Genomic DNA, 23,059 nt, shown 5'->3' on the forward strand with positions numbered 1-23,059 from the left:
CGCATTGTCCATACACCAATTTCGCATTATGTTCCCTATCATGGTTCATTTTAATTTGTCTAATGCAAATTGATTATTTCAGGGATGTACTCAGGTACTAAAAGATACCATCATGACTTACCAGACAGCCTTCCATCTGATCACAATGGGCAGCATGATGATGAGTGGCTCTCTCAGGTAAGCCCCTGTGGTTACAAACTGAGCTTTGACATTGTGATATAATCAAACAGACATAATGCCTTGTTCTTATCTCCTTGCTCTTTGTTCTACAAATATTTTATGGGCATTTTATTGCATGCTTGAGCACATTTACCATTCTGTTGTTGCTCTTATGTGATTTGTTTGAAGAGGCCATGTATTTTAAATGAGACAACAATTTATTCCAGTAACCATTTCATACAATAAACCGAGTTGTGACATGGCTGAAGTTGATATGTAAACATGATTCAATTGTAAGTCTGTAGTATACAAAAACAAGGTCAATTAAACAGTTGTGTAGCAAAAATGATGGAATGAAGTGATATTTGTAGTTGTTAATTGGTCATTCTTAGGACCTTGATCATCAATATTTTTTTCTTATTATTTATCCAAGTAACAGAAAAAAATGACTGCCAAAATCGTATGAGTTCTTGTTTGTGTTAAGGCGACCAACACGTTGATCGCTCACCACAGAGGCCCTCATTCCGACTGTTCAGGAGCAGGCCCTGAGTTCTAGATCCAAAGAGGCTCTGATATACCACACCAAGGTATACACCTCCCAAGGTGGTAGAGAATGACCAAGCAAATATCCTGTGGGACTTCCAGATACAGACTAACAAGATGGTAATGGCCAACCAACCAGATATCGTGGTCATAGATAAAGGGCAAAGGAAAGCCGTTGTCGTGGATGTAGCGGTCCTGGGTGATGGGAACATGAGAAACTCGAGAAATGCCAAGGGCTCAGAGAGGAGCTGGAGAGAGCCTGGAAAGTAAAGGTGACAGTCGTGCCTGTGGTGGTCGGAGCACTCGGGGCAGTGACGCCCAAACCAGACGAGTGATTGCAACAGATCCTGGGAACAACATCGGATATCTCTTTCCAGAAAAGCGTAGTGCTGGGAACAGCACGGATACTGCGCAGAACCCTCAAGCTTCCGGGCCTCTGGTAGAGGACCCCAGCTAAAATGGGGGACGGACTCCATCCAAGGGGAGTGAGATGAGGATTATATGCACTATTTTTCCTTAAAGTGTTTATCGGTTTCTAATAAGTAGGAATTTTGTGTTGCCAAAGGACTCTGTAGTTTTTCAGAAACTCCTGCAATGTAAGGTACTGCTCCTTTTATTATCTTCAGAATTGCTGGTTTCATTCCCAAAAGAAAGGCTGCCAAATTAAAAACAAAGTAATGTAGTCTATTCAATACATTGTAAAAATTAAAATTGTGAAGGGCAATACATTGGGGAGACTAAACAAATTCTCAAAAAAAACTTTATCAACATCGCAGGGATACTACTAGTGGGCCTCAATCGGCAGTACATATGCACCTAAAAGCTATCAACCACTCATTTGATGACCATGAGGTGAAAATCTTCGCGAAAGAAAATAGATGGTTTGAAAGGGGAGTAAAAGATGCTATTTTCATAAAACAGCAAAATCCTTCCCTTAATAATGGTGGGGTAAAGTTCAATTTGGATCGTTCGTACAATAGACTGCTTAAGCAACATAGGCTTAGTTATGCTGATGACGTGTTACCGAGGCAAATTGGGCAATCAGGCCAGTCGTCAGTCAGGACATTCGAAGCAATCAGTGGAGCCGCAGGGATTGGTCCTCCCCCCAGTAGGGATATCTAGGGCCGAAACTACCAGAAAGACTTTAGTTTGCCAACGAAGCTTCTTGGATAAGAGGCGAAACGTCCGACACCTTCAAAGAAGTACAGATGACGGCTGAAGAAACCTTTTCATCGATGGACCATTACTGTTCGACTATGAGCTTACACAGACCAAGGACAAAGGTTTCCCACGCTCCTCTGTAAGAAAAGTATGACGTGATCCATTTTTCATTGAACATTCTACACTCTTTATCTACTTTTCTACGTTTGGATAAAGACATTTTGGCTCATGAGGGTGTTGAAAGCGCGGTTGAAAAAGCACCAATCTGCCCACGCGTGGACAATCCTTTAATTTGAACTCATTAAAAATATGAATTCTGTATTTGTGCATTTTTTCCACTTATAAATCATGCTGTGGGCCTGATCAAACCTCATTGGTGTCACGGTTTGCAAGGTGGTGATGGCGGTTGTGGAACCCAAAAAACAGGAAGGAGGGAGCAGGAGGTTGTGTTTGACAAATTGTGTTAAAATAAAGTCAGCAGGAACAAAATCTAAAACATCAAAATCATATGAACAGAAAAAATACAAAGTATCAAAAGAAAACCAAGAGTAAAAGTCCGCCAAGATGAAACAAACACAAGCACAGCATACAATGCATACACAATGCACAACGCATACAATGGCATACAATGACCTGACGCCGAATGGTCGTGCCGGCAGTCCTTTTGACTGCCAATGATTGGAACGACCAGCACCTGCGAGGCTGCAGGCAGGACTGACAGCGCTACCCGTTGGTCGCCAATCCGAACGTGGCAGGCTGCCACTGATCGGGACGACCAGCACCCGTGCAGGTGCAGTCGGGGCCGACAGCGCCACCCGTTGGTCGCCAACCAGATCATGACAATTGGGGGCCTCCGGCCTGCGGCCGTATGTTTGACACCCCTACTGTAGATTGTTCACACATATACCATGTAGCCTCTGAAAGCAGCTTAAACCAGAGAAAATGTTACACTTCTCTGGAGGTGATTTACTAATTTAGTTCGGAGTGATGCTAGTTAGGGGGCATTTGATGAAGTATACACTGTACACCACTTTGTTCCTCGTTCTCCGTCCTTATTCGAACTTTGATGCATTTTTTGTGTTCGAACTTCTAATAATCTTTGTTTTGCCCAATAAAATAATTTCCCCCTAACATCATGCATGATGATTTTGTCCTGTGTTCTTACATTTTTTTGCATTTCTATACACAGGTGGAGATTGTAACACATACAGGTCCACATCGTCGGCTATGGATGGGACCCCAATTTCAGTTTAAGACCATTCATCCCCCAGGCCAGACTACAGTCATCTCATCTTCCTCTTCAGTGCTTCAGTCTCACGGTCCATCTTATGCACACCAGCCTCTCCTGGACTTTGACACAGATGACCTGGACCTACAGAGCCTGAGGTATTGTTTAAAAATAAAAATAGTAAAACGTGTGTATAGTTGATTAGAATGCGGTTGTACCAAAACGCTTTGAAGTCAAATTCTGCCTTCCATTCAAGGACACGATTTTTACAAATGTTAATCTGTTCTATGAGACAATATAGTAATATTAATTTCAGAAATGGGTCAACCTAAACCGGTTTATGTTGAAGTATTTCTCAAATTAATACACATGAATCGATTGTTTCACAGATTTAGCATGACACTTCGAACATCTGTGTTGGGCCGAACAAGGCGAACATTTGTAGAAGGTGAATATGTGATCAAGCCATGTACTGTATTTGACATGCTGACAGCAAAGTGGTCTTTTGGTTTACATTCTGATTCTTTTCATTTTTAGCATTTTTGATTCACTTGAATTATGCCACCATGATGCATTGTTTTTGTTTTAACTGCTGTGATGCAGACTCTAAATTGGTCTTTCGTGGTACAGAAGGAGCTGAGCCAAAAGGCAAAGCTCTTAATTTACCACTCGATCCACCTTTCACCGCTCACCTATGATCATGAGCTATGGGTCGTGACTCAAATAACAAGATCTTGGTACAAATGGACAAAAACAGTTTTCTCTGAAGGTATATAGCAGGTGCCAGGACCCTAAGGCTCGTGAGTAATATATGGCTCTTTTCATAATTGCATTTGGCTCGCAGATAATACAAAATACATATTCTCGGTTTTTCGCTGTTTATTTCCTTTTTTGGTTGCAGTTGGCGGAAAGCGCAATTTTGATTGGATGATACTGACCTAAGGTAGCTGTTGATGTTCAATGAGCAATTTGGATTGGATGGTAGCCATTTATGTCGAAACAGGTAAACGCCCCTTTTTGAATAGGCCCGACGAGTAAAACAGGTGACGAATATCGTACATTCATGTTGAATGGACTGAACGATTCACCTTTGTGGAGAGAAAATGTTATGACGATATTCTAATTTGCAATGAAACAGTCGAATGTCAATGGCACTTTGACAAGCCCCATGCTACCGTTAGCATCAATTCTGCTGCGAGAGACAGCAGAAAGCTAATGAGCTTTGTGGAGACTAGCTAGCAGTAACTTCACGTATGGACCCGGCAAGTTGTCTTTAATTCTGATCGTTTGGCTGGATTTTTACCAATCATGAGGAATGGAAAACCATTCATGGTAATGGTGAGTACTATCACAAAGATATTTTAAAGAATACAATCTGACATTTTGTTGAAAAGTGGCCACTCATTCGTGCGTGTGTGCGTATTACCGTCAAACCATTTCTCTGACCATTTTCTATTTGTATTTTATTAACAGGGGTGGACCAAGAATGTGTGAATGTATCATCCCTAACATACATTAAAATGATGCCTGCTACTTAAGTGTGTAATTTATAGCCAGAAGATGCTGGTCATTAAATCATTCGAATTAAAAATGTGGTTACTGTACAATTATTTTAGTCTGCACTTTATACGTACACCTGAATTAATTCGTTTGCAACCATGTGCACATTTTCAGGATGCAGCCATTGCGTTCGGATCCAGTCAGCATGCCTGGGTCATCAAGGCTGTTAGCTGATCATCACGGACAAGCTAACAGTATGGATGCGGGTCCAGGTAGGAAACCATGTGTATTATTGTTTACTTTTACTTTATTTGGAGCACATTTTACTTTACTAAATTGTTCCTATTCTTTGGTTTCCTCTTTCTGAATTGAGACTTTAAGTTTAATTGTTTTTTGAAAACTATGTGAGCCTTCGGTGGTGTCTTGAATAACGAAGCAGACACACGTGTTTTCCTTATTGTATATTTGACTGTGAGTTTCATGCACCAGCAGCGTGGGAAAGGGCGTTGAACATTTTCACACATGCGCAATGGATGGCAATCCAATACATCTTTGCTGAAATTAAATTGGCATTAGCATTAACTTAGCATACTACATTCACATTACCTTACCTATCACACTGCAGAACAATTTGTCAATTATAAATTCAATCTGAACATCTTTCAAATTACAAAATCACATTCAATCTCTATAACGTGAAGGACGTTGTGCTTTATGTCCTGAATGTCTCAAAACCACTGTCTTCGGCACGAGTGGCTCTGGCAGGTCAGGTGCAAAAGCTGGTGGTGCAGGTGCTGTGCATTCCGGTTCACTAAGGTCTCTCTCCTGCTCAGCTGACTGAGATGCTTTTTTTTATGTCCGGTATCTATGATGTCCGATGGGTATCGATGGGGCAGTTAGTCTCCATGCCGCCTGTATATCAGGTCAGTCTCACCTTATATATGGTATGACACCTGTCCAGTCTGTTGTGTCACAACCCCCAAGATCCATTTGGGGTGTTCTCCAGCCGTGTTGTGTCGACAGACAGAGTCATCCACGTCAAAATGTCTTTTGGCAGCTTGATGATCATGTTCCTCCTTCTGCCTAGACTGTGTCTTCCTCACCATCTCAAAGATGCAGTTTGAGGAAATCCAGCCGTGTTCGTACATATCTGCTGGTGACTCTCCAGTTGTCCTGTTCTGTGTTGTACGATAATGCACCAAGAAGTGTGAGATCTTATCCTCAATACTTGGGATCTCTCCTGCAAGCTTCTTCATGCCTTCCTTGATGGTTGCCATGCATCTCGAAGCATGCAGGATGCTTCAGTGCTCCAGTTGTGTGAAGGATTCCATTCCTTTTCATGAAGAGTTGGAACTCATGCGACATGAATGTTGTCAGTGACGATTTGCTCCGGTTCAACTTGTGCTGCAAACAATCTTTTGAGCCTTGTGATGGTGGCTGCTGAAGTTATCTGTGACGTTTTGAAGACGTCTAGCCACTTGGAGTAAGCATCAACCACTATCATAAACATGTGACTCATGAATGGAGCTGCAAAATCTATGTGAATCGTTCTTTACACTCCTTCAGGAAACTCTCATGTGCAGCGAACCATGGTGTGGTATGCGATGTTAAATCTGACAGGTCTCCCATTGTCTGCAGACCTTCTCTGTGTCCTTGTCAATATTTCACCGGCAGTCATATTGTTGTGTCTTCATTTTAACTGTAGCAGGGTGTCCGTCGTGGACCTCTTTCAACACTGCTCCCCTCCTTATTCTGTCACTACAACTCTTGTTCCACACAAATTCATCCTTGTTCTATGGAAAGTTTATTTTTCTTTTTGTGATATATTCTGAGATTTTTGGGAGTGACCATGTTGGATAGGATCAGGAATTAGTATATTAGAGGGACAACTCATATTAGAGGCTTTGGAGAGAAAGTCGGAGAGGCCAGACTGAGATGGTTTGAACGAGACAGAAAGGAAGAACTAAGAGGAGGTTTATGGATGTTGTCAAAGAGGAAATGACGGTAGCTGGTGTGAGAGAAGAGGATGCACAAAACAGGTAAGATGGAGGACACTGATTCGCTGTGGCGACCCCTGGAGGGAAAAGCCGAAAGGAAAAGAAGATAGCTCTTTGGCAAACTGAACTCGAGAACACCCCCACGTATGAGGCATCGTTGATGTGTCCTCTGAAGACTACGAGAAGTGATTGACATTTATTTATGCACTTTTAATTTCTCATTATGAGGACAGTGTTATTTCTGAATTACTGACATACAGCACTGTGATTTAAGGGTCTGTTTTGTTCATTGTTGCTTATCTATAGCAAGTTGTTGAATACTTGTTTTGCTCAGGAAATGGTTCATACTGTTTTTGTTCACTGAAGCACTTTCTTACGATCCAGTATTCTGTTTCATTTTTAGTTTGTAATTTTTAAAGATTTTTAAAAAAAAAACAGCTGTCTTAGGGCAGTAGGCGTGGACACCCTGAACCTGTTTCCAGCCAATGCAAGGAACTCAAAAACAAACAAAACACTGATATTCCCCACTCACATGGTTGAAACGAATGGTGCAGGAAATACTTTGACAAGTCTCATATACAGCAGAAAGTAAGATGCATCGGATTTTAAGGCTGAATGGAAGGCTTTTACGTGTGCCTTCTCATGCGGAAAATACGATACCCCCATGATCAGATGTGTGTTTGTGTGTGTGTGTGTGTGTGTGCGTGCTCTCGTTTATATGTGGTTATGTCGACAAAAACCTGTTTACACAGTCACGTCCTGGGGACCATTTGACGTGTGGGGACAAAAAACCTGGTCCCCATAAAGAAAACATGTTTCAGAAAGGGTAGTCCCCAGAAGTGATGATCTGGAACGTGGTCCCCAGAAAGCATAAAAACGCATATATGTGTGTGTGTGTGTGTGTGTGTGTGTGTGTGTGTGTGTGTGTGTGTGTGTGTGTGTGTGTGTGTGTGTGTGTGTGTGTGTGTGTGTGTGTGTGTGTGTGTGTGCGTGCGTGCGTGCGTGCGTGCGTGCGTGCGTGCGTGTGTGTGTGTGTGTGTGTGTGTGTAAACATTAGCATTTTTACTTTTATCTTTCACGATGTGTGAAAGCCCACACTATATTATTTGTTTTTCTTTTCAATAGCCACCAAGGCTGAAAAGTCCCCTGAGTGACTCATTTAGAGTAAATCAGTATCTATTGCCTATTACCATTTTATCTCATCCTATGCACGTCACATGTCTGTGCCTTGTGTGTGTTCTTTACATATAAGAGCAATTAATTTAAATAGATTTCAGTGAACCATTCTGTTGTTACATATTTCAGTGACTAAAATACTCCAATTTCCACCCATCCTTGAACTGTTGACCCTCACAGTGAACGTTCCTCCTTCTGTTGATTGTTGCCATTTTAGAAGAATGGGGTGCTCATTCCGCCAATCACTCAAATACTAATTTGCTCTTCCTAATTGAGCCTCTAGATAGCAGCATTTATCATCTTTTTTCCACTGTGACGTGCCCACTTGACAGGCCAACTTATTTTCTTTGATTGATGACTTCAAAATACTAATTCTGTGCAAGTTTATCTCTTCAAAAATGTGATTTATTGTCTTGAAAAATACATTTTACAAATACATACGCACATACATTGTCCAAAATAATATTTTCGACAAAAACATTAGGGGCTTTGTAAGAGTCACGACTGCAGACTGAATAATTATAATAATAATAGTATTAGTATTCTTATAAAAACAATTAATTCAACAAAAGAGGAATAATATAGCAGTCACTGCTCATGCACTGATATTGTTCATTTTATTATTATTATTATTATTATTATTATTATTATTATTATTATTATTATTATTATTACTATTATTATTATTATTATTATTATTATTATTATGTTTTACAAAAACAATAGGGACCTTGCACATTCTCAGGCCCTATTAAATTTGAAAAATTGAATGAGTTAAACAAAATGAAATACGCAAGATGAAAAACTTTTGGTCCTCACAAGTTTTTCATTCTAAAGGTTTCTAGGGGGTCTATATATGCACCTGTTGAAGATTCAGGGAGGTCCTCACAAATTCACCCAAATTGATTTTTTAGTGTGTATTTTCATTTCACTTGGATACACACACTTTTTACTCACTGTGTGTGTTTATTTGTGTGTGCGTGGTCAATGAGAGGAAAAAATCCATACCACAAAAAGTAAAATGATATTTTAATCAAATTCACTTCAGGGGTGTGGACTTTGAATGGACTTTGAATGTACCCATTAAGAAACCTCACTGTTATTTCAGTTTCAATTCCACTTTTTATTTATTTGTTTTTAAAGAAGTTGAGGTGGGAAATGGGATGACATTTAGTGTTCAAATGTAACACTAGTTCTTATCTAAACTTATCAGCAACGGTGGTCCTCACTCCTTATATGTGTCACGTGCGAGTTGACAGCAGGGGGCGGGGTTACTTCTCCCGGCCGCCCTCCACCTGCTGTCAATTCTCTAATCATGGACATGGGCATTTATATGGTTCGCGATCACCTCGCCAATGCCGGATGATTGACTCAACTCGCCACCGTACCTGGACTCTTCCTTCGATGCGCGAGTGTATCCGGTCCGAGTTATTCTCCCTGCGTCCCGTAAGCTTATGTCTTCTGCCGGGATTGCGTAATTTTGCACCCTCGTGTGCCATTTGCTTTTTGCCGTAGTAAACAGGTCGGATCACCCCCTGCCTTCTTACTCTCTGTGTTTTTTTATATTTGTGAATAACATCCTGCTTGGTTAGTATGTCTCTGTCGCCTGCTTTGGGATCCCAAACATTCCACTTCGTTCCGACGAGTCAGCTGCCGTCACTCTCGCTCGGAACGTGACAATATGGAGTTATTAGGACCTCACAAAACTATTGAAACAGGAGTGTGTGTGTGTGTGTGTGTGTGTGTGTGTGTGTGTGTGTGTGTGTGTGTGTGTGTGTGTGTGTGTGTGTGTGTGTGTGTGTGTGTGTGTGTGTTGTGTGCGTGTGAACACGATGCCAGAAGCAGTGAAGCCTGAGCAGATGCTCTGTTGAGTGCCTGAGCAGACACCGACGTGTTAGGCATCTGCTACGCGTTCGCCTTTTTATCAACCTTGTGGAGTGTTTGCAATTTTAGCTTTTTTGGCAGTTTTGGTTGCGTACAGTTTTGCATTTATATTTCTGGGGGTTCAATTAATCGAGCTGAATGTTCACGAGAGAAAACCGTCGATGGATTTTGCAGATGATGGAGTACTGTTGGGGCCATAAAGTGGGGCTCTCTGACTGTCACTGGAGCGTTTTGCAGTTGGGATGAAAATCAGCATGTCCAAATTTGAGACTATGGTTATCAGTCAGAAAAGAGTGCAGTGCTCTTTCCGGGTCGAGGAGATCTTGCTCCAAGTGGAGGAGTTTAAATGTCTCGGAGTATTGTCCACACGCACACACACGCAGACACGTATATACCCCCCACACACACACACACATGCACACACACACACACACACACACACACACACACACACACCAGCTGTGGACAGCTACAGTGTGGACACTCCCCCCTTCGGTGAGACGGCTGGCTGGCCAAAATTGTCGTACTTGTTGCCGGGTGCGTTGCAGTGTGTGGTGTCTTGTGTGTCGATAGCAAATGCAAGGTACAGTATCCAAACAACCCACAATTAACTGGTAACACAATTGTGGTTAATACACGACACAGTGCCAAGCGTAGAATTAAAATTAAAAAATAAGGTCTGCCGGTCCCTATTTTGTGATCACATCTGTTGGGTCAAAAGTATACATTCAGCAGCGCTAATATTTGGTAACATGTCCCTTATCCATTTTCACTTCAATTAGGCGCTTTTTGTAGCCATCCACAAGCTTCTGGCAAGCTTCTGTTTGAATCTTTGACCACTCCTCTTGACAGAATTGGTGCAGTTCAGTTAAATTTGATGGCTTTCTGACATGGTCTTGTTTCTTCAGCATTGTCCACAAGTTTAAAGGACAACTGACACCTCCCGACAAGTTGCGTCCATAATTTGTAAAATCATTTCAAATGGCTTCTGATGCCCGCATGTTACAAATATTCCACCGCATATAGCTATATTTTACCTTTGAAGACTTGCGCTGAATATTCATGAAGTCTTGTTTTCGAGCTGATGACGATGCCCAAAGTGACGTCACATTTGGTACACCACTAACCAAGAAAGCGACACACAATCCATTTTGGGTACTTTTTTTTTGTCTGAAAACACGGGCGTTGATGGCGAAATTAGAAGGAAAACTATATAAATAACGCAATGGTGAATCATTGTCGCAGCCAATTGCGGTAGCACGCATAACGAAGGCATAAGTTTACACAAACTCCTAGCAAATCAGCCCATTTCCAACGGAGCAGAGCAGGCGAGCACCTGCGGAGGCGAACGAGGAAGCTAACAAGAGTTAGCGATTCGCCGCTTGGATAGCAGAAGTTTGATGCATGTTAACTCATTTAGTCTCACCACTTGCTAACTGTGAGCTCACCTGGTGAAAGAGAGCAATTGCCATATTAGTGGAGCAAACTGATCAGACAAACATCCACTTTCCACCGTGTCATTTTTTACTCTGTAGCTCTGTCGGAGCTTTCTCTCTCGTCTCAACATCTGATGTTCGTGTGCTTGTTCTAATTGTGGCGTTCCCCTTTGTGTGTGTGCGTAAAACCCACCCCTCAGTCTTCTACCATGGATTTTAACCAATCACGGGTGACTTTACGGCTTTGATAAGCTACACTGTTTGCTGAAGACACAAACTTCCACAGCCATGATGACAACTTGGAGCAGCTCTTAGAAAATAAAGGTAAAGTGGTGTGCAAGTAAATACCTCATTTGGTATTTATAATTCATAGAAACAAAATGTTTAATATTTGGCAAATGGTCTAAAACCCGTTATCGATCACATAGAAACTACCAGTGATCTAAAAATTGATCGACAAAAAAGCATGTTTACCTCGATTTAAAACTGAAAATTGTTGATTGAAATTGAATCTGAATGCGAATGATTGTTTGTTCTCTCACTTCAATAAAATGTTCACAAAACAATTGTGAATGTTATGGTCCTTGTCATTGTCACTTCAGTGTCTTTCGTCCCTTGTTGGTTGATGACTCACTGAGATAAAATAGGAGTGGCATCCCAAGCACACATCTGCATGTTGTTGCTGCAAAGCCTTGCATCTTTGCCACAGGTGCTGTGGATCAGCAGCGGCAGCATTCTCAGACACAGATGCCCGTTCCCTTCCTGCTTCTAGGAATTGTCATATATTTTGCACAGCCCAAGAATGAAACTGACAGTTTTGCCAGTGTGGCAGACTGCAGTTTGTGTGCAACGTTTTGATATTGATATTTGTTATTTTCTAGAAACGTTGTGATGACATGCTAAACCTTAATTTATCTTTCACTTTTATTTTTGAAAGTTTCTTACTGCATACCTGTCAACCTCCACGGCTCCATGCCCTTACAAACTGTCGTATTTTCCCTTACAGAATAAAAAATAATTGTACGCCTTATTTTTTTTTCAAACGTGTTTATGTACTTTAACATGTTATATTGTACATGTGTTTCATTATATCATTCTGTACTTATTCTTAATAGATGAAATTACATGATGAATGATGCAATGGGAAATCAGCAGGCGGCAGACGCATCCGCACAGTAGCATCAAAACACTCGCTTCATTTGCAACGAAAAAAACAATACCGAGATAGAGGCTTATGTGACAGGTTAAAAAGTACCCTATTTAATATTTTGGTTACAGGTAAAGCAAATTGCAAATGGTAAACATCTAAAATGTTTATTTAAACAGGGAACACCTGTGTTTTTTAGTGTTTCGTGTCGGACCGATTTAAATTGTTGTACAGGAAGTTGTTGTGCGCATACGTTTGCATTCGAAATAAACCACGGTTGAGTCAAGACGTACACCACCGCTTGTCTTGTGGTTTTCTTCTGAATCCCACAACATTGTATCTCCCTTACTGTTTGAAATCTAATTCATGTTTCTCTTCTGGTTCGGAGTTCAACGGAGTTTTATGCATATGCAACGAGTTAACTAATCAGCTACATATATCCATATAGACTAAACTAAACATGAAATAACATAGGATGTTTACAGATGTGTATAAAAACACTCTATCACTTACCATAGTGGAGAGCGCTACACTACCGCGGCGAACTCATTTGACTTGATTGAATTTCTGTTTTGTGATAGTCGGTGTATACCGGATGGTACCCATAATTGACAAATGTACGTTTTTCCGTACATATTCTCTTGTATGTCGTACACGTCTTAAAATGCATCATAAACGTACTTTGTATGGCAAAAACGTACAGGTTTACAGGTAAGTTACTGTTTTAGAACCTGCCAACATTGGTCATGCACATTAACAAAATGGAGGTCTGCGATGAATTTTTCTCTGTGGCACATTTAGACAATCAACAGTTTTGGTCATATTGTTTTTGGAGTGCCTTGAAAACATATTTCAACGCACATTCATCATTTTTTTAATTATTTTTTAAATTATTATGTCTGGCAATTGACTGTCAGTTTTATACCAAAGAAAACAAGTTGGATATATTTTATTTTTATGTTATTTTGTTTTATACGTTATGAAAACTGATCTGTTAAGCGCTTTGTTACAGCTTCAGCTGTTGTGAAGAGCTATATGTAATAAGAGCAAGAGATACAACTACACAAAGAATGTGATTTTAAATAGGTGGGTTTTGAAATGGGATATCAAGGTGGGAAGCGAATCAATATTACGGATGTTGGGAGGAGGAGAGTTCCAGAGTTTGCGGACAGAGCAGCACACAGAGGTGGAGGGAGAGAATCTGAGGGAACAGAAATTTGAGGAAGGTCAGAGAGGTATGGGATGGCGAGGTTATGGATGGCGTTACATGTATAAAGAAGAATGTTTGAGACAATTGTAAGTTTGACCGGGAGCCAGTGGAGATGTTGGAAGACTGGGGTGATATGGTGAAAGGAGGGGGTTCTGGTGATGATTCGGCCTGCGGAATTTTGGAATAGTTGTAGTTTGTGGAGAAATTTGTGAGGAACACCAAAGAGAAGTAAATTCCAATAATCAATACAGGAGGTGATGATACTGTGGACAAGGATAGCAGTGGATTGAGGGGTGAGAGACGGATGGAGATGATTGATATTGTGTAGGTGGAAAAAAAGCGGATCGAATTATATTATTTATGTGGGAGTGGGAAGATAGTGAGCGATCGAGGATGACACCCAGGGAGGGGGACATGGTTCAACTGTCAATAGTGAGGGAGAAACTGTTAAAAAACAACCGACACCAATTTTTGGTTCTTCCGTTCTGACTTCCTGAATATTCAGCGCAAGTCTTAACATGTAAAATATAGCTATATGCCGTGGAATTTTATGTGCTCAGTAGAAGTCATTTGAAGTGATTTCACAAATTGTGGACGTAACTTATCCGGAATCGTCGGTTGTCCTTTAATTGATGACAGGTTAACAAACAGGGGGGCTTTCTGAGTCAATTAGAGCCCTCTGAGTCAATTGTCCAATTACTTTTGGTCCCTTGAAAAAGGATGCAAAGGGCTATAATTCCTAAATCCTTATTCTGGAATGTGTTTAAGTGAACAGATGAAATAACAAAACTTGTGTCACGGTGTCACTAAGTGTACGTTTAAAAACAAACTGTACATGATGTATATGATAGAGATTAGACAGAATAGAAGTTATACTAGAATACACAATTGAAGCACAGAGAAACCTGGGGTCAATCTGAGGTAAACAGACACAGACTGTTAACCTGTCAGCTTCATCTACGAGATCTGGCCTTAAACAGAATTTAGGACTTGAAACTCCCTCACAGGAAGAGTTTATTAGCCGGGTTACAAATACAGTAAAGTCTCGTTATATCGATATTCAAGGGAGTCCGAAAAAATATCGATATAACCGGGACTATCGATATATCCGACCCTGTTTGCATGTAATTTTCTCCTTGCGTGCATAGAAATAGTATCGATATAACCGGAACTATCGATATATCCGATATCGATATAACGAGACTTTACTGTATATTGTTTCACGGAAAGACAAACAATTAACATTTTTATGCTCAATTGTTTATAGCTGTTGGTGATTGAGACGTCCAGGTGTGTGGTATTCAAATCAAGAAGACTATGTTTTACTCATGTATCACTTAAATTTGCATATGCTCTCAATAGCTTGGCAGAGGGCTTCAGATTTTGAGCGTCTGTCTTGAATGGCTGCGTCCCCTGCCAGAAGTAAAATATCTTCCTGTGTCCGAGCCTTTGTCTACAGTCCCCGATCGAATATCTCTGACGATATATTTTTGAATATTTGTGTTTCAGTGGTTTAATTGACTTAACTTGCCAGGAGCCCGTTCTCTATGCTGCCATGCCTGGGTTCGTCAAACATGAAGGGATTTTTAGTGTAATCTTGTCCATAATCATGCACAGGACTGTACAACACAAATGTTTAGCTTACATACAGTGTTGCACAGGCTTTACTTTTTAACAAGTTAACAAAACAAGAAAATACACAAACATGTGAAGCGCTCTCAAAGCAGTTTGGTGTGTTGCCTTGTTGTGTGTGTAAAGGGCAGGGAGAGGGTGTGATGGGTGTATTGTCACTGGCAGCTAGTCATGACATTTCCATGCCTGGTTTCCACTAGAGCATTTCCATTTTTTCCTCCGGTCTCCCCCCAATCGCTGTCTTCCTCTTGTAATTGGGCCCTTCGCTTATAATTCCAATGCCCTAACCCAGCTCCATTGCCCTCCGTGAGCCTAAAAGCATGGTAGCATTGGTACCTTAGCCCTAGTTTTAAGCATGCCCCCAAACCTGTGGCCCATTATATCCTTATTTCCTCTGAATTGCACAGAGATGTTTGCGCGGCATAATTACCAACTAGGCGAAGAAGCCTCAGAGAAGGGCCTTCCACCCAGCCAGCCCTATTCTCACTGCTCATTCATGCACTAATTCAATAAATGAGCTCAACGTCAGGGCAAGTATCTCACAGTTTAAGACTCATTCCCCAACAGACAAATAGCAGAATGAGAATAGGCAGGACTCTGTGATTTCATCTTTTTGTTTAAAACTGTTAGTAATGCCTACATTTGTTTTGGTATTTGTGCCGCATGCCTCGTGTGTGCTTGAGTGTCTGTGTGTGTGTGTGTGCGCGTGTGTGTGCGTGTGTGCGTGTGTGTGTGTGTGTGTGTGTGTGTGCGTGCGTGCGTGTGTGTGCGTGTGTGTGTGTGTGTGTGTGTGTGTGTGTGTGTGTGTGTGTGTGTGTGCGTGCGTGCGTGTGCGTGTGCGTGTGTGTGTGTGTGTGTGTGTGTGTGTGCGTGTGAGTGCATCCGTTTACATCAGGGATCCCCAAATATTTTCCTGTGAGGGCCACATAACTTTTCCCTTCTGTGATGGGGGGCCGGTGTCAGTTTGTAACAGAAAAAGTGTTACGATCGTAGGGGAGCTTATTTTTTTCCAGAAAGCCACACATAACCAAATAACCCTTTCCAGGTTCTTTACAGAAAAAAAGTCAGGAAACAAATAATAACACTATTAATGAAATAAATAATAACTAAATAACCCTCTCTGAGTTTTTCACAGAAAAAAAATCAGGAAATAAATAACACTATTTATGAAATAAATCATAACTAAATAACTCCGTGGGTTCCTCATAGAAAAACAGGAAATAACTAACACTATTTATGAAATAAATAATAATAATAAATAACTCTCTTTGTTCTTCATAGAAAAAAAAAGCCATGGAACATAAAGGACAACCGACGTCACTTTTTTTGTTTCCTAACTAACATCAGAAAAACGTTTTATAGCATCTAAAATACCCAAAACACGCAGTATGATATTTATATTCAAATGCAAAACACCAATAAAAATGACTTAAAGTGTCCAAAGTTTGCAAAAAAAATTGAGCTGCGAATTGGGCATTTTCAGAAAGTCCCGCCCCCAGTTCGTGACGTCACGCCAATGCGTCTTGCCTTGCTGGAGAATCAAAACAATGGCTTCAGATTCTGAGAATCATGTGAGGAATTAATCAGCCCGTTTCCACAGGCTGATAAAATCCTTATACAGTGGGACCTTGGCTTACGAACTTAATTGGTTTCCAGACAGAGTGTGTAAGGCGAAAAGTGTGTATCCAGAGTGTGTATGTAAATTAATTTCCCATAGGAAACCATTAAAATGAGAATAATCCATAGAAAAGACTGTGGCTATGACAATCATCATCGTGATGAACAATAATGTGATGCCTCAGCTTCGTAAGACCTTACAAGTCAGAAAGCAAAAGAAAAAAACAAGTCAGAAAGCAAAACAAAAAAGAAGAGAAGCCACACCAGAGGTTAAATTACAAACAGTCCTTATGGAAGGTGACTCTCCTTCCATAAGCCATCAACGACCATCAAAAAAGTAAATACAACTTTATTTTACAGCACAGTTTATTTCTTTAATTACAGTCCTCATGTAATGTGCCTCTCTTTCCAAACAGCAATTCCCTTTGACCTTCGACCTCCAACACCATTCCATCAAGCCATCAATGACCATCAGAATCAGAATCAGAATCATCTTTATTGCCAAGTATGTAGAACACACAAGGAATTTGTTTCCGGTAGAACACGCTGCACTAGTATCGTCGTCAAAAAAAAAAACTGCTAAGTGGCACTATACAGTTCCATTTTGGCTACTATTGAAAGAGTTCAAAGAGTTAATGGCTTGGGGGAAGAAGCTGTTTAAATGTCTGCTGGATTTGGTGCGCATGGATCGGTAGCGCCTGCCTGAGGGGAGTAGCTGGAAAAGGTGGTGGGCAGGGTGCGGAGGGTCCAGTAGGATTTCCGCGCCCTTGTTCGGATTCTTGCAGTGTGCAAGTCCTCGAGAGTGGGTAGGGCGGTGCCAATGATTTTTTCCGCCGTCCTAACTGTCCGTTGAAGTCGGATTTTGTCCATTTTTGTGGCGGCCCCGAACCAAACGGTGATGGAAGAACACAGGATGGATTTGATGACAGCCGTGTAGAAATGTTGCAGCACCTCCTGTGGCAGGCCATGCTTCTTTAGCAGCCTCAGGAAGTACATTGTCTGTTGGGCCTTTTTCAGGATAGAGTTGGTGTTGACCTCCCACTTCATGTCCTGGGAGACTGTGATTCCCAGGAACTTGAAGGTCTCAACGGTTGACACAAGGCAGTTGGATAGTGTGAGGGGTAGCTGTGGTGATGGATGTTTCTACGATCATCTCAACTGTCTTGAGCGTGTTCAGCTCCAGGTTGTGACGGCTGCACCAGAGCTCCAGCTGCTCCACTTGTTGTCGGTACGCAGACTCGTCGCCGTCTTTGATGAGACCGATGACCGTGGTGTCGTCTGCGAACTTTATGAATTTGACAGCTGGGTGCGTTGAGGTGCAGTCGTTCGTGTAGAGAGAGAAGAGCAATGGAGAGAGGACGCATCCCTGCGGGGCTCCAGTGCTCGTGGTTCGTGTTGTGGATGATATATTTCCCAGTCTGACCTGTTGTGTCCGTCCTGTCAGGAAGCTGAGGGTCCACTGGCAGATCGTAGGGGACACACCAAGCTGGAGAAGTTTGGGGATGAGGAGTTCTGGGATGATGGTATTGAACGCAGAGCTGTAGTCCACAAACAGGATCCTTGCGTAGGTTCCTGTGTTGTCAAGGTGGTCGAGGATGTGGTGCAGTCCGATGTTGACTGCATCCTCCACAGACCTGTTTGCCCGGTAGGCAAACTGAAGAGGATCTAGCAGAGTACCGGTGATGTTCTTTAGGTGGTTCAGCACGAGGCGTTCAAAGGACTTCATGACCACAGACGTCAGAGCAACAGGTCTATAATCGTTCAATCCCGAGGGTGCTGGTTTCTTTGGAACTGGGACGATAGTAGACTGTTTGTTTAATGCCATTCTAACATGAATTCGCTGAAAATTGTTCAGAATCTGTCAGAACATTATCAAGCAAATATGTTACAAAAAAGTAGAAATACAATTTTAATATGTACTGTACTTTCTGCCCTCTTGTGAAAGAGCAAATTCATATTTGTGCGTGCTTTTCAGGGCACTTGAAAATACCTGTGACTATAAATGTTGTTGAAGTTACAGATCTCAAAATACATTGTTTCAAGTAAATCTAACTCTGTGACAACTTAAGCTAAATTGGATACTTTCATATGACAATTTTGATGACCCCCACACCATAGCAATTTGTACAACAATTTTGGCCAGCCAGCATCTCACTCTCGCACAGCAATCTACTGCGTGACTACACTCAGTGCTTTTCCCTTCAGGGGTCGCCAACGGGAATCAGCGAATCATCTAACCCTGTTTTGTGCAACCTCTTGTCTCACACCAGCTACCTTCATGTCCTCTTTGACAACATCCATAAACCTATCCTTTGGTCTTCCTTTTTGTCTCCTGCCTGGCAGTTCAAGGCTCAGCATCCTTCTTCCGATATAATCACTCTCTCGCCTTTCGAAATATCCAAATCATCTCCAAAGCTTCTAATATGAGTTGTCCCTCTGAAATACTAATTTCTGATCCTATCCAACCTGGTCACTCCCAAAGAAAACCTCAACATCTTGATCTCTGTTACCTCCAGCTCTGCTTCCGTTTTTTTCCTTCAGTGGCACTGTCTCCAGTCCAAACATCATTGCTGGTCACACTTGATCACCTCTTTTACACACTCTCCATTGCTCTGGACAGTGGACCCCAAGTACTTAAAATCCTACACCTTCTTTGTTGCGTGACTACACTCAGTACAGTACTTATACAGTACAGATACCGTCTCGGCAACATCTCCTGTAGTACTGTACACTACTTTTTTCCTTCGGCGTCCGCCTATGGACGAGCGTGTGTGTCGGGCGACCTCTTCTGGCTTCTCCGTAAGCAGGGAGAGTGATTTTTCAACAGCGCGCGTGCGTGGGAATACGTGCGTACGCATGTGCACTAAAATGTAAGTTTAAAATTTATAAATTAACTGTACATTAAAGTTTGGTATACATAAGAGGTAGAGGTATACAGTAATAAAAAAATGATAATACAAAATATAAAATGATAAAAATAACACTATAAGTTATCACATTTATCAATGAACTGTAAAAGTTTGGTATATAATGGTATATAATAGAAAATGGTATACAATAGAAAATGTTGCAACAGATCGACATAGTATGCTATCCTGTCGTATAAACCTCGCATCGGCCATTTTGAAGGGATTTCTACTGACGACCGTTTGACTTACGACTGTTTTGTCAGAACGGAACCCGGTCGTAAGGCGGATGTTACCCGTACTTATGTTACAACACAAGCAACAAAGTGCTATCCAGGTAACATCCGACTTACGACCGGAGTGACTTACGACCACCTGGACTTACAACCACCCATACTCACGACCGTCTGACCCTATTTGATTTATTTTAATTCTGGACAGTCAACCAGCATCTGACTTTCGCACAGCAATTGACCGCGTGACGCCAGCCGAGGGGTGGCCAGGACTAGAGCCAAGGCGGGTGGCCGTCGGCGCTTGGGCGCGTGGGACCGCCGCGACAAGAACGCTGCGTCGGGCCCACGGCTGGCACCAACTCCTCCTTTATTTAGTTGAGTTGAACGTTCAAAGTTCCTATCGATAAAGGGATAATAGTCGTGTTGATGTTCAACACGACATGAAGAAGAAAATTATTCTCCTTGTAGTCGATTGGAGACCAGCCTTAAGGTCAGCTGATCAAATGGGTTCCTATAGAAGTGTGAAATGGAAGAGCACAAAATCGGTTTCATGTCATTATATCCGAAGATGCATCAGGATATAAGGCATCATTGGCTTAGAAAGGAGAGATATTATCATCCGTCTGAGTGTAGGCCATGAGAGTAGATTGTGTAACTGCATAATTGATTGACAAATGATAGGTAGAGTATGATCGGATGAGGCATCCGGAAAATCACTGACATTGGATTGGATTTGCCTTCATTAGTCTCACAGTAGAGAAATTTACATTTCACAGCAGCAAAGTGATGAAAGGAATGAAAGTAGAAAAACAAAATACATGAGCTGCAGGAAAGGCAGCCACTCTCGCGGCACCGTCTTGAAATCAAAAGAACAAAAAAAAAACTACATAACATAATATGACAGCACAAAGACAATACACAGAGAGTCATTCATTCTTCAGGACTTGCTGTACCCTCTTTATGGTGACATGAAGCAGTTCTCGATGAAAGAGGAGAGGATCAAAGCGTCTTGCCACCAGTGGATCAGGGACATCATGGTGGAACGTGCACGTCGACTACAACCTAAATGTTGAAAGCAAACACGCAGCTGTAGCATCCATTGACTAAAAGACATTGTCTCACATCTCCTGTCCCACATAAATCTGCTTCAATTCCACATACGCATCGGCGCTCTGCGCTGACGCTCCTTTCTTCTTATCGCGGGCTCCTCAAGCCATGCATCCATCCAGCCGCAGACTGTCCAACAGCACCGACATTTCCCCAGAATCCTTATTGACCTTATTGATTAATCGATGTAAGGAAAATGAATATGCCAAATAGTTCAAAATATCAGTTTAAGGAGCAACGCTTCAGTAGCAAAATTGGTGAGTAAACACAATCCATAGCAAATGCTTTTCAAACGCAGTAGTCAGTCACGGCTGTCAATACTCCCAGAAGCCAAGTGCACGTTCACACTCACACACCCACGCATGCTATCCAAGACACATGGATTTTGACTGCCCATCAGGAAATGAAAGGATCATTTAATTTCAAGAAGATGAGAGGATTAAGGAAAATGAGTGCATGTCGTTTGATACAGATTCCTGCACACGGGAATGTGATACAGTTAAAATAAATCATTAAAATAACTGAAACCTTGATAGCTTTGACCTCATGACAACAACAATTTCTCATTGAAACATACAAGTCAACTCAGCTGTATTTATAGAGCACCTTTAAACAACTATTGCCGTATACATAGTGCTGTATATGGAGTACTTGTGGAGCAACGATGTGAGATGATGCTTGGAATATCAGAATCATCTTTATTGCCAAGTATGTAGAACACACAAGGAATTTGTTTCCGGTAGAACACGCAAAAAAATGTGTTAACTTGGTTTTGGGTGAGTCGTGGACCACTAGTTTTGTGTGTTGTATTTACAGTATTTTTTCCTTTATCTTGTACAGAGGGCTACCAAATTCTCCCGTGGAACACAATTACAGTAAAGTCTCGTTATATCGATATTGGATATATCGATAGTTCCGGTTATATCGATACTATTTCTATGCACGCACGGATAAAATTACATGTAAACAGGGTCGGATATATCGATAGTCCCGGTTATATCGATATTTTTTCGGACTCCCTTGAATATCGATATAACGAGACTTTACTGTATATAAACAACAAGAAGCATAGCTGTTTTACCGTTTTACTGTTGCTGCTAATTTACTCTAGCTTGTGGACATCCTAGGCAGAGCTACACGGTGGCCAAGGTTGACGCTCCACCGCTGGGAAAATTTGGACATAGGTGATTGTTCATCTATTTTCACATGCATACATTATTGTTAGCCCATTTGATGCCATTGAGCACCCTTTTTAATGTTATTTGCATATTTAAAGATGAATAATTCAAATGGAGGCAGCACGATACTTGACTGGTTAGCATCACAGTATGAGGACATCGTTTGGTTACGGGTTCTGGCCTTCCATTGTGTGTTTTCTCTGGTTTCGTCCCACATTCCAAAAATATTCAAGGCCGGAATGTCAAACACTCTACAGTATTTTCCCTTAATGTGATTGCAATTGTGAGTTGTTGTGCCATTGGCTAACAGCCGGTTCAGGGTGTTCTCTGCCTACTGCCTGAAGACAGCTGGGATTGCCTCCAGCAGCTTCTTGACCCATCTGAGGGTCATTAGTTTGGATAATGGATGGAATGGTTTATTACATCCAGTGATCTGTATGCAAACTTGATAATCATCTTGATTCTCAAAGTCAAGATCCATTCAACTTTTGATGCTGTATTTTGGTGCTGTGACCTAAGAGCACAATTGGAGCGGAGGAGGACAGGCACACTGTATCAATTCCCTTCCACCCATCTTTATTATGTAAAAAAAAAGAATGGAAATGTTTCAGGCCAATAGCAGTCATTTGTAGCCATTCAATAATAGCCGAATGTACTGTACTGTGAACGGGAAAAGAGTCACGGTGTTGTGAGCTTTTGCCGAGAGCACAGAGAGGATACCGCTGGGAATCTAAGCCAAATGTGTCTTTGCTTACATTCGCCTCACACACCTGGTGTTGAGTCAGTCTATGTGTGTTCATACATTTGCATGCCCTATTTCACTTTTCATTTCGTGAAGCAGCTTTAAGTAAAAGCAAGTCTTTTTGTCACACAAGCAGTACATGTTATGAAACAGAATTGCCATATTTTCCTGTGTATAATGCAGACCCAAAGCATTGATTTTCT

At 41.5% G+C, this 23,059-nt stretch overlaps 1 protein-coding gene across 1 annotated transcript in view; it reads left to right on the forward strand.

Annotated features, from left to right (window-relative positions):
- The window catches only part of bcas3 (BCAS3 microtubule associated cell migration factor), a 207,032-nt gene that overhangs the window by 92,512 nt on the left and 91,461 nt on the right, over positions 1–23,059 (forward strand). Inside the window, 3 exon segments of the mRNA XM_089014628.1 lie at positions 83–177; positions 3,053–3,249; positions 4,766–4,863. Coding sequence (XP_088870754.1) covers positions 83–177; positions 3,053–3,249; positions 4,766–4,863 — 390 coding nt within the window.

The sequence above is a fragment of the Hippocampus bargibanti genome, linkage group LG14 (genome assembly GCF_051943395.1).
Source record: "Hippocampus bargibanti isolate YZ-2025 linkage group LG14, ASM5194339v1, whole genome shotgun sequence".
NCBI classification, from domain to species: domain Eukaryota; kingdom Metazoa; phylum Chordata; class Actinopteri; order Syngnathiformes; family Syngnathidae; genus Hippocampus; species Hippocampus bargibanti.